Here is a 12,175-nt window from a genome sequence, read left to right as displayed (position 1 = left end):
GGGACCCAGCCAGCGAGAGACTGCACCTTTCCCAAACCACCCTCCCAGCAGAGCAGGCATGAGCCATCCCCATGGAGCTGGAGAGGAGCCCTCCTCATGGTCCCCCATCACCAGCACCATCTCCTGGGACACAACACGGTGCCTGGACCAGTTCTGCCCTTTGCTCGGATGCTGCCCCATGAGCTCTCCTGCCAGCAGCCAGCTTTCCAGCCTGGAAAACACGAGACTAGAGGGAAATCGCAAGACAACGTGGAGGTGCTTTCCCACTGTCGGGATTGCCATTTCTGCTCTACAGCTGCAGGAAAAAAATGAAACAATAAGAGAAATAAGAGAATAAACAATAAGAGAAAGGCTTTTTTTGCATTAGGAAGAAGAAATACCAGCTGCAAGGCCAGGCCGGCTCTGGGTGACTGTGCTGTTGGGGACATTTCTTCTCAGTGTGCAGAAGTAGAGGAGTGCTGAGCGTGGTTGCACTGGGTGAGCTGTGCCCAGCACTGTGCTTTTACCTTTGGGACCTGCTCCCTCCCATTCCTGTTCCCATGCAAAGCCGCATCCTGGGATTGACTGCAGCCAAGCAAAAGCAGGTTTGCTGGTGGCTGTTTTACCCCTGCAGCACGGCCAAACCCTTACCCTCATTCTGCTGGTGGGAAAGTGAGGAATAGTCCATTCTGGGGTGGTCAGAGAGAAATCTGGGGTCCCTGCCCCATCCAGGCAGGGCTGGGGGGCTGGCAGGACCCAGCTGCATGTGAGGGCTGGCAGCAGAGATGGGGTGATGTCTCAGAGGAGCAGATATGTGGGAGGAGAGATGCTGTGGTGCCACTGACAGAGTGCATGTGGGTGCCTGTGGGCTCTGTGCTGGGAAATGCTGCTGCTTGGCTGGTAGAAATGGCTATCAGCGGCGGGTACAGGCAGGGAACCGGTCCTGCTCCATGCCCCAGCACCCTCGGACACACAGCTCATGTGCCCTGGGTACCTGCCAGCTCCCAGGGCAGCTCCAATGCTCCATATCCTCTGCTTCCTCCCATCCAACCATGAGCCACTCTCCCTGCTCCCTTCCCAAAGCCTTTGTCAGGATTTTACCCCATACAGCAACATGTCCCATCACCACCCCATTGCACACACAACATGCCCAGGCACCAGTTTGGGATGTGATGTGCGGGGCTGGGAGTGGGAAGCACACATGTGGGACCTGCTTGGGGTGTGTGGAGAGCACATTCCTGTACATAAAAGGCCCATATGTCTATACAAACATGTCTAATTCTGTAAAGGATGTGGGAGGTGGGTGTGTGTGTGGTGGGGGAGTGAGGTATCGGAGGATATTCATATGTCTGCAGTATGGAAACTTTATGGTTTTGCTCAAACCATTTCCCATCATCACATGCCATACAGAGCATGCAGATAGGTTCTATCTCTGTGCTGGTGAACACCACACAGAAGCACATAAAGGGAAAAAAACAGAGGTTTTTGTCCAAATTCTTTACTTTCCAGCATCATGATTTCACACGTGTAAGCCAGGGCCACTCGACATCCAACACAGAGACTCTGAGCCACCTTCCCATAAATAGATTATTATCCACAGAAGAAAGTACTGCCTATCCCATATGTCAATTTCTAAAATAATTTAAAATAATATAAGAACAATAGAGGTGCAGTCCCATGGGCCTTCCCAGGCCACAGGCGGAGGTGTCAGGCCAGATGCAGGAGGCTGCAGACTGGTCCGTCCAAACCCACTGCAAGTAGCAGCAGCCCAGCACGAGGTGTCTCGTGGTGGCCATCCAGCTGTCCCCTGGAGCCACCCGCAGATGACATGGGCTCGTGCAGCTCCTGTCGCCCCAGCATCCTGCTCTGTTGCAGGAGCTCAGGATAACGTGACTCGTGCGTGACAGCAGGCATGCTTGCCATCTTGCATTGCTCAGTTCTGCTTCAAGTTCTGCAGGTAGCTTCGAACCCAGGCGTCACTGGGATTGGCACAGACCTGGCGGCCTTTCTTTGTGATGAACCTGTGGAACAGGGATGAGACATTAGATCTCTGCGCCTGCATCCCAGGAGAGCCTGTATCCCAGCTTTGGGGCATCGGAAGTTTTTTGCCCTAGGCTGATGCTGGAACCAGTGGCTGGCTGTGATTTCCCCCACTCCTCCCCCTTTTCCCACACTGCCTCCTCAACTCCTGTCGGAACATCCCTGGAGTCCCCACAAGAGCATCCCTGGCAGTCCCTGTGCAAGCCCCTTCCCCTTGGGGTTCCCCTCACCCTGCTCTGTTCCTACAGACCCCCAGCCCACAGCCACCCCCAGAGCTGGTCACTCAGAGGCACACACCCCGTGGTGGCTGTCCCCGTGCTGTCCCAGCTCATCTGCACCCAGGAGTCAGTGCTGGTACTCACACGATGGCCGGCAGGGTGCAGCTGGTGCTGGTGACGTAGTAACGCAGGATGAGCTTCCGCGGGAGCTTGTGGTGTGTGTAAGAGAAGCAGCAGATAGGGAGGTCGGATCCCACTGGAAGAGGCAAGGAGAGATGTGAGCACGTGCCGAGCGGTGTGTCGGGAGCAGCCAGCCCATCAGCTTGGTGAGCTGTGCTGGCGGGGAAGGGACAGAGGAATTAGAGAGTAATTAAGGCTGAAATGGACATTGGGGATCATCTGGTCCAATGCCAGGAATGGTATTGTCAGGTACTGGGGCAGACTGCCACCCAGTCATTGCTCAGAGCTTCGCTCCCCACCTCCCCCAGCCCCAGGGCAGAGACTGAAGTCCCTAAACTATAACCAGGAATAAGCACTCTGAGCCCAGGGTAGTTGGACAGATGAATGGATGGATGGATGGATGGATGAAGGGTGGATGGATGATTTTCTAATTCTGAGGTTCCTACATGTAGCTGATCTCAGTGCAGAGGGGTACAAACACTGAAGAATTCCCAGTTATCTGCCAGGGGAGCTCAATGAAGAAATGGTAACAAAGGCTCAGATCTGTTCTTCCTCTACAAATGAAAAAGCAGGACTCACCTGGGCCAGAGAAGGTTTGGGAGCAAGAGGCTGAAATGAGGAGAAGAGCAAAAAGAGCTGCAGAGGTCTTCATCTTCCTGCTGGGTGAGGGCAGCCGGAGCAGGACCAGAAGCTCTGGCAGATACGGCTCAGACTGCAGCAGCTGGATTCAGCCCCCTTTTAACAGGGAGTCCTGGAGGCAGCCGAGAGAAGCCTGAGTGGAAATTCCAGAATGATGACAGAGGATGTCATGAAAATGAAATAGCCAAAGGGAATTAGAAGGAAAAAAAAAAAAAGGCAGAAAGAATGGGATATGTCCACATTGGAGCCAAGTGTGTTGAGCTCTGACTCAGCGCTCATTTTCGATTTCATCAAATCAAAAGGAAACTAAAAATGTGCCAAGTGACACGGTCACAAAGAGCAGAACTATTTATCTGAACTACAGGAGGGATTTTCCCTGTGTGTCTGTATAGCAAAAGACACAATGTTTGCCTAAGATTATGCAACTCTGGAAAAAAAACCCAGGCAGGCTCCTAGGCACTCTCGTGCTGTTATGTGGCGGGTGTTTATCCAAGCTTGCTGGCTGCAGCACATGGAGCTGAGAGGTGGCTGGACCGTGGGCTCTGTGCTATCCAAATTGCTCTGCGCCTGCCAGTCCTGCACTGCCTGGCTTAACGTGGACCAGCGAGGAGCTGAGGCTGGAGGCACCCCTGGAGATCGTCCAGTCCAGCCCCTGCTCAAAGCCCAGATGGGCTTTGACTATCTCCAAGGATGGAGACTCCACAACCTCGCTGAGCAACCTGTTTGAGTGTTCAGCAATAAAGTATTACTGAAAGTATTATTACAACTTCCCATTGCCTCTTGTCTTCTCACTGGCCACCACTGGGAAGAGTTGGGCTCCATCTGCTTTGCTCCCCACACACACGTTGATAAGATCCCCCTGAGTCTTCTCCAGGACAAATGGTCCCAGCCCTCTCAGCCTTTCCACATAGGAGAGATGCTTCTGTCCCTTAATCGTCTTTATGGCCCTTGGTGGGACTCCCTCCAGTATGATCATATGTCTCTCATACTGGGAAGACCGGAACTGGACCCAGCACTCCAGCAGTGGCCTCACCACTGCTGCGCAGAGGGGAAGGATCACCTCCCTTGTCCTGCTGGCAATGCTCCTCCTGATGCAGCCCGGGAGCGTGTTGGCCTTCTTTGCAGCAAGGGCACATTCCTGCTCAAGTCCAGTTTGGTGTCCACCACGACCTCCAGGTCCTTTTTGGCCAAGCTGCTTTCCAGCCAGCTGTCCCCAGCATGTCCTGGTGCCTGGGGGTGTCCCCTCTGGGGCAGGACTTGGCACTTTTCCTTGTTGAACTTGATGAGGTTTTTGTCAGCCCATTTCTCCAGCCTGACGAGGTCCCTCTGCATGGCAGCACATCCCTCTGGTGTGTCAGCCACTCCTCTCACCTTTGTGTCATCCGCAAACTTGCTGAGGGTGCACTTTGTCCCATTGCCTGAGTCATTAAGACATTAAACAGGACTGTCCCCAGTATCCATCCCTGGGGTTCATGCTGACTGCTGGCCTCCAGCTGGACTTTGTGCCATGGATCACAACGCTCCTGTTCAGACAGTTCTCAGTCCCTCTCACTGCCACTTATCTATTCCATACGTCCTCAGCTGGCCCATGAGGACGTTACGGGAGCCTTAGTAAAGTCAGAATAAACGTCATCTGCTGCCCTCACCCACCTGGGCAGCCACTCATCGCTGAAGACCACCAGGCTGGTGAGGCATCTGACTACTCACAGTCACCTTAACAGCCACAGGCCTCCACAAAGCAACGGAATGGCAGGATCTCACCCTGCTTTGGAGGGTCTTTGCAGGCAAGAGGGTCTTTTGCCACCTCAACCTCAGTCCCCAGGGGGTGGGGAGTTGGCTGGAAGAGGTGCTTTGCCACACCAGAACAGCATGGACCTCTCCCTCCAAAAGCTCCCTTGAGTCCAAGATTGATTTCCTGTCCAAAAAGGTGAGAAACAAGTGGTGGAGAACCTTCCTGGCAAGCAAGAGACTTCCCAGCCTCGTCAGGTCGCTGGCTTGAGGCATCTCCTGCCCAGGCAGCGGGGCAGAGCAGCAGCTCTGCAGGGACAGGGGGAACCTGGGGCTTCCTGACGCCCTGCCACAGCCTGGGGGTGCCCCCCTCCACTCAGAGAGGATGCTCAGGCTTGTGGGTGGGCTCCTGGGCCTGGATTTCATCCCCAGAAGTGTGAATCCCCTGCTCAGCTACCCCGGAGCTGCAAGCGAGAGCAGTGGAGACAGCATCCTTCCTGAACCGGCTCGGCTGTGGCAGGGACAGGTATAATTTGCTCAGAAAGAAGGTTCAGGGCCCCTGACACAGGTGATGATCTGCTCCTCTACACACTCACCCCCCCAGGGAGGATGTCTTTTGCTTCCCTGCATGGTCTATCCTGCATTGCAAACCAGGACGCTGCCACGGGCTGCAGCAGGCTGCAGGCTCACCCTGCAGCTGGGCAGAGCATCACCAGAGTGGCCGAGGGTGTGCTTTTACTCGGGCCAAACACTTTGAAAGTCCTGACATCAGTATGAGGGAAGGTGTTGGATTTTGCAGGATCCATAGCAAGCCCTGGCAGGGCTTGTCTGAGCAGCTCTGGGCAGAGGTGCATGGCAGAACAAGAAGTGGCTCCAGCTCTTGGCTAAATTGCCATAAAGCAAAACCAAATTGTGGCTTTTTTCCATGGAAATAAATCTTGCAGAAACCACCAGTGGGAGTTTTATGTTCCTCTGTGCTTGCAGCTCACATGCTAGCGTGTGCACAGGGAAATGACAAACAGCGGCTGCCGGCACTGCATTGCCGGGTGAGAAAGGTTGTGGCTGCAGAAAGACAGCTTTGTGGCCAACACCTCCTTTGCTCATGGGAACTTCACAGCTTCTGCTGCCTGCAAGGAACAAGCCACAGGGCCGGTCGCCCGCGCGGTGCTGTCTTGCTTCGCTGCACAGAGTACCCAGGGGTGGTGGGGAGGTGTGATGGGGGTGTGATGGGATCAGTCTGCATCAGGCAGCTCTGCCCTCCAGCTGGAAGTGCTGAGACAGCCAGTGGAAGGAAAGGAGCCGTCATTCACTGCCGATGACTTTGACAGAAGCGGAGGAAGAGGGTCTGCACAGAGCTGCTGCAGCTGCAGCCGCTTGGTTGTGTCATCAGCACGAACCGATCTGCGCTCACAAAACCTCCCGTTGTCAGCGGGGATGTTGTTTCCCCCGCAGTGCTGAGAAGCCTCCTGCAAAGGGGGCACCTCTCCCCTCCTCAGCCACCCCTCTGTGCTGCTGACCCTTCCCCAGGCCTCTGGCTGCGAGTCCACCGGCTGCTCCCGCAGCCCATCGCCCTCGCCACCCTCCGAGGCCACCTTCTGTTTCCCGTTTTCTGTTTCTGAACCTGGGTTTTCGCTTCTCTGCCAAATCCCAGAGCCCTCTGCTGTCACCGTTCCTGCAGTTTAAGCATTTACAAGCTGGCCTCTCTCAAGCTTCCTTTATTATTCCTGGAAACGAGCCATTTTTTTATCATTTTAGCCTCATCCAGACTGGGGCTTGAAATTTGTTTGGGTGCAGGCAGGGTAGGAAAAGCAAGCTACAGCAATTCAAAGAGGAAGACTGTAGGGAAGGATGTTCTGGTGGGTGCTGAGTCTTCATCCCCTGGGACAGATGGTGGCAAGAATCAGCCCAGAGAGTTTGGGACTCCTCCAAGCACCCCGAAATCCTGCCCTCACCAAAAGCCACTGGTCACAGAGCACATACCCCGAGGGCTGAGGGATGCAGGGTGCTTTTCCTACGGGCGATGGTGAGGGCTGTCCCCAGGCTGGTGGGGAAGCCTTGTCTGCCTTTCCCTGGGGGCACAGCCCACCCGTGGGGCTGCACCACCCCAGCCCTGCCACCGTGGCACCGTCAGAAGGACCTCGGAGCACGTAAGAGGATATTATGCCATCCCTGTCACTCCTGCAAGCTGTTTGCTCCTCTTGCCCGAAAGCCCACAAGCGGATGGGAACTCTGGGGTGTGGGGTGCTCCATTTTGGAGACGCTGGTGGTTCCACCTGGGGCAAGGGCGCAGTGCCCGGGGGTCACAGGCTTGTCCTTCTCCTCGCAGCCTGGGGCAAAGGCAATCCCTGACACAGCCCAGCTCCCTCCACTCCCACTGGCAAACCATCCCCAGTGAGCCCATCCTGCACGTCTCCACAGGGTCCCCGAGGGATGCAGGAGGCACATGAGGAGGCTGGGGGGCCATGGCATGGCAGGAGTTGTGCCGGAGCTCCCTGAGCCCTCCCCTCTCCCCCAGGAGACGCAGGTACCAGGCACAGTCCGTGCTGGCTGGGGTGAAGGGACAATGGCCCTTTTGAATGGCACAAGCCCATCTGGGGTGGCCAAAGCCTCAGCATCCCAGGGAGCAGGATGAGACCTGTGCTTCAGAGGGACACTGCAGAGCACCCCAACCTACAAACAGCCCCCACACGTGGGAAGTGGTTTGCAGCCTTGCAGAGAGCCCAAAATAAATCACAAACATCCGAGCCCAGCTGCTGGTCTCCGTGCGTGACCACCGACCGGAGCTGGAAAGCTCACACCTTGCTGTGGGAGCAGGGGCTCACACCTCCCGTGGGGTTTCCTACCCCCTGTCAGTGCTGGGGAATGGGGACCAACACCAGCCACATCCCCGCCAGCAAGAGAGGGACCACACTGGAGTCTCCAGGAGGTCCAAGGGCCATACACTTGGGAAGTCCTCTGGCTGTGACAATGGCCCTGACACAAGCTCAACCATTAACCCCAGCCTCAGCCCCCACCGTCAGCAAGGGCAGGTCCCGATGCTCAGCCGTTCCCAGAGCCCCCGTGGGTGCGGCCGCCCTGTGCTCTGTGGCCACCCGCAGCCAGCCCACCCAGACCCCGGAGATCTGGCCTCCACACCACCAGTGAAAATGAAAACAATCCATTTGCGGCTTGCGTCCTTTCCTTTTTTTTCTCCATTGTGATGCACACACAAGGCTCAGTGGGTTCATTCATACACCGGTTCTGTTTCGCATCCTAGCACATGTCTGAATTTTTGTCCCATTCTTCCTCGCTCTTTCTGGCCTCACCGAAGATCTGAGTGTGGGGGCAGAGGATGCAGCCCCAGCAGAGACACTTTGCCAGGTCCTCCCAGGCATTTGCGGGGTTCGAGGGATGCTGAGGACTGTGGGTTGGGGGTGCCCTGGCCCCCAGAGCCGGCAGTCGGGGTGAGCCAGGAGCACTCTGACTGCTGCAGCTGCACAGCCCCACAGCCCTAAGGCTCAAAAAGTTGCTAAAACTCAAGTTTTTCCTGTTTCTTTCTTTTACTTTCATACCAAGAACGGAGAGGGGTTTGGAGCAAGGAGACTTCTTTGTTTCACTTTAATTTGGTTTGAAATGCCGTACACTTAATCCTCTTTGTTTTGTTTTGTTTCAAAAGAAAGGCCAGGAAAAATTTGAGGCATCAGCCATTAGAAAGCAATCGTATTGCCCCGGGGCATTTTTTTTCAGAAAAATGCCCTTGTTGGAGGAAGGTTGAACCTTCAACAAGATACATTTTTCTTATCAGCTATGAGCATCTTCCTGGCATGACACAATTTTAGGGAAAGATGAAGGTATCTCTTGTGCACCGTGGCTGGTGATGGCCGGTGGTCGGTCACACCATCCAGCTGGGGTGGCCGTGCTCTCCCCTTCACCCAGCACGGTGGAGACAGATGGTTCCCAGTCGCTCCCACACACGCGGGTTCCTATTGGAGCCAGTTCCAGGACATGACATCATTTCAAAAATTCCAACATTTCCCCAGAAATATCAAGAATGGTGGGGGTGAATTTTCTGGACATTTATGGAAAGCCATTGGTGCCCGAGCTCCGAGCAGGCTGCTGCAGGTGGAAGTGGAGATGATTATCCTAGAGCCAGTTTCTGAACTCAGGACATTTTTAAGTACTTCCTTTTCTGAGTGAATCCTGACTCCTCAGCATTAAAACCTGCTATAAATAGCAGTTTACATCAGCCAGTCTCTTTTTTTTGCAGGGTTCCCCTTTCATTCAAGATTGAGAATTTCCCTATTTCTGCTATCACCGAACCTATTTTGGGCACTTGCTTTACTTAGCACTTTCTCCTGGGATTTTTGGGGGGATTGCAGAAAGCCTCTATCATATCCCTCTATGTAAATTGGTGCAACATCAGCTGACTGCTTCGGACATCCCGTCCTGCTGACTCTAGGTGCTGCCTGCTGGCATGGGGGCAAGGGGACGCCACAGTCTGGGCCATGGATCCTGAAACCAGCTGGAGCCAGGATGGGAAAACTTCCACCTTCCACCACCGTTCTGCTGTGCTGTGAACCCAATTCCCCCCGAGGCGCTCCAGCCCACCCCTCCTTTGCCATGCTCTGTCTCAGAGCACCTCCAGGTTAGACGGCCCTCCATCCGAGATGCGCAGCTTCCCCTCTTTCTAAAAGGGAGAAGAGCTGGAAGGAATGACTTTCTCCTTTCATCATGACTGGAATGCTGGGGAGTGATTAAGGAAATATTTTTTTAGGACCATGTTGCAACATCTCAGGGCATCTCTACAGCCTCTTACCTCTGTCCAATCTGCAAAGAACTGGCAGACTGCGGGCTTTTGTCAGATTTCTAAGGAAAAAACAGACTCCTGGGAAGCAAACACTCTGACTTTGGGGTTGGTTTTGGCTTTCAGCAGTAGAAAAGTTTCATCCCTTACGTACACCTTGTAACACATGTTATCTAGGAGAAACTGATCCTAAGCTGACTCAGCTAAACTGAGAAAATTGTTTTGAATAATTAAAAAATTGTTCCTGGCAGTCCAAAATAATTTGGCATCTGCTTGCTGACAAAGGTATAAAGGCATGGAGGTTTTCAGCCGTCTGAAATGGAAAAATGTCTCATTGAAAACATTTGACTAATCAATGCAGATTTCCAACTAATTCTTCTGTTTCAATGAAACTTGTTTTTTATCAGAACACTTCTGCACCATAAATGGTATTTCTCCCGCCTGCCCTGCCCACACCGGTGCCTGGGGAGCCGGACAGGGCCAGACAGCTGTAGGTGGCAGATCTCAAGACATGACCCATGGATGCTTGAAGGTACAATCACAGGAACAGCTCAGAGGCAAAGCACGCTCTTACATACAGCCAAGAGTTATATTCCCCAAGCAACCAGGCAGAGGAGCCAAGGAAGCTGACGTGAGCTCAGAGCTGATTCCTGGTCCAGCTGACGTCCGGCTGAATGCCGGGTTCCCTCCTCCTGCCTGGATAGGTGCCCAGCCTGCAGAGGCAAGCTCTCTCCTCATCCTCCCAGGATATCTGGGGACAAGCAAGCAGACGAGTGGAGGAGGGAGTGGGGTCCGAACTGGTGGGTGAGCCTGTGACGTGCCTCTCTCTGCAGATGGTGAAGTGACGGATGGAGAGGGAACCGGCTCGACTGTGACGTGGCCAGGAAGGAGGTGATGCTCGGCTTGGCAAGAGCCACAGTTGCTCCATGGGGTAGAACTGTCCTCCCCAGCCAGGGCAAGGGGCCCACCCAACACCACGGCTCCCAGCAGGAGCCTCCTTGAGAGGAGGCCACCTCTGGGTCTTCTCCTGCGCAAGTCCAGGACCACGTTGTCCTCCAGACCCCTCTCTGCCTGCATGGAATCATAGAATCACAGAATGGTTTGGGTTGGAAGGGACCCTCAAGATCATCCATCGAGGTTCCAACCCCCCTGCCATGGTCAGGGACACCTCCCACCAGAAGAGCCGTTATGGAGCAGAGCAGTTCACCTGCAGGGAGCTGACCTGCCGCGGCGGGTAGAAGGGGAGGCAGGGCAGCCCACGGCTGGTGGAGGGCTGTGCGCATCATGCGGCACTGGAGTGACATCTGGAAAACACCAGGCTATTTACAGAAGGTGCCTGGGTTGACAGCCAGGAGCCTGTAATAGAAACACAGTGAGTCAGTGCCCAGCACTGTGGTACGGGTGCAGAGGTGCTGGGTGTGTGGTTGGGTTGCTCCACTTCACATTATAGTCCTTCCTAACCCTAACCCTAACCCTAACCCTTCCACTGATACTCAGGCAGCATCTGCCGAGACATCACCACTCACTGATGTCTTGAAAATAATGAAATTGGGACATTTCCCAGAAATGCGTGGAATTCTCTGTTGAGAAGAGTTTTCCTTCTAGTAACATCTTGTTATAGATGGACAGTGCTCAGCTATTCCCAGAGCATCCATCACCTCCCTGCCAGGCCTCCATGGCTGTGTGGATGTAGGCTGGTGACTTCTTCCCCGTGAGCCATCCCTGGCTGCAGCCCTTGCCCAGCCCTCAGAGAGCTGTGAGCTCTTACTCTCTCCCATACAATGTGGTCATTACAATTTTATCTTTTCTGCTGAGACCAGGTACTATTTTCTTGACAGAAATCCCAGTTTCCGCCCTCGTCCCCCTGTTAAGATGCTCCTGGTTTTCAGAAGCAGTGTCTTCTTCCTCATGCTGCTCCTGGAGTCCCTCCTGCCTCATCTTCAGGGTTGCAGCCAGCATCTCCATGCTCCTTTTGGCTCTCTGCATCTCCATGCTCAGCAATGATAGGCCTCACCTATCAGTAGCCATCGAAATTTAAATGTTTAACCTAAAACGGTCATTTAGGGTCTCCCTGTAGGACCTGGAGTGTGGCAAGCACCTCCAGGAGATAACGCCCCATCCCAGCTCTTCCTTCCCTTAAACCAAGGAGGAAACTCAAGTGCTTCAGCTTCTGGGACTCTTATCTCCTGCCTGCCACTCTCTGTGCTGGTGCCTGCAGTGCTGTCACGGCTTCAGGACATGCCCTGAGTGCCCTCAGATGATGTGAATCACGTACATGGAGCCCACTGGTGATGGCTCCCATCTCCTGCTACCAGGACAGCGCGGGCAGTCCAGCTGTGGGAAGGAAACAGGGTAGAGGAGACCTCAGTCCCTTTTTCCCTAACTGACCTCATCCCATCCATGCTCCTCAGCCCATCTGCAGAGCTCTCAGTAGGATGCCCTCTTGCCTCCAAGCTGGTGGGGCCAGTTGGGTAACAGGGGCTTGTTGACAAATGCAGGAACCTCCACAGGGGAACTTCTTACTAAGGGGCTTGCAGGAAAGAAGCAGAAATAGCGATGGTGATTGTTTCATATCCTGTGTTACTGGGGAGGCACTGAAACAAGGGGG

At 54.3% G+C, this 12,175-nt stretch overlaps 1 protein-coding gene across 1 annotated transcript; it reads right to left on the bottom strand.

Annotated features, from left to right (window-relative positions):
* Positions 1 to 1,912: 1,912 nt before the first annotated feature.
* LOC104466260 (C-C motif chemokine 4-like) lies at positions 1,913 to 3,129 on the bottom strand. Its single transcript, XM_010079623.1, has 3 exons — positions 2,997 to 3,129; positions 2,382 to 2,493; positions 1,913 to 2,000 (listed from the first exon to the last, which is right to left on the bottom strand). Exons 1-3 carry the CDS (start codon positions 3,067 to 3,069, stop codon positions 1,913 to 1,915), a joined length of 273 nt encoding a protein of 90 aa, XP_010077925.1. The 5' UTR covers positions 3,070 to 3,129.
* Between the last annotated feature and the right edge of the window lie 9,046 nt (positions 3,130 to 12,175).

Source organism: Pterocles gutturalis, unplaced genomic scaffold (assembly GCF_000699245.1).
Source record: "Pterocles gutturalis isolate BGI_N339 unplaced genomic scaffold, ASM69924v1 scaffold14739, whole genome shotgun sequence".
NCBI classification, from domain to species: Eukaryota; Metazoa; Chordata; class Aves; order Pterocliformes; family Pteroclidae; genus Pterocles; species Pterocles gutturalis.
The sequence above is the reverse complement of the archived record's forward strand: the minus strand, read 5'-3'. Positions and strand labels throughout refer to the sequence as shown.

What these genes read in the sequence shown, in the direction of transcription:
- LOC104466260 (XM_010079623.1), bottom strand. Translation starts at nt 3,069, where the DNA reads ATGAAGACCTCTGCAGCTCTTTTTGCTCTTCTCCTCATTTCAGCCTCT. An exon ending in CCAAACCTTCTCTGGCCCAG is followed by an intron (nt 2,494 to 2,996) that starts GTGAGTCCTGCT and finishes TGCCTCTTCCAG; the next exon opens with TGGGATCCGACCTCCCTATC. An exon ending in TGCACCCTGCCGGCCATCGT is followed by an intron (nt 2,001 to 2,381) that starts GTGAGTACCAGC and finishes CCTGTTCCACAG; the next exon opens with GTTCATCACAAAGAAAGGCC.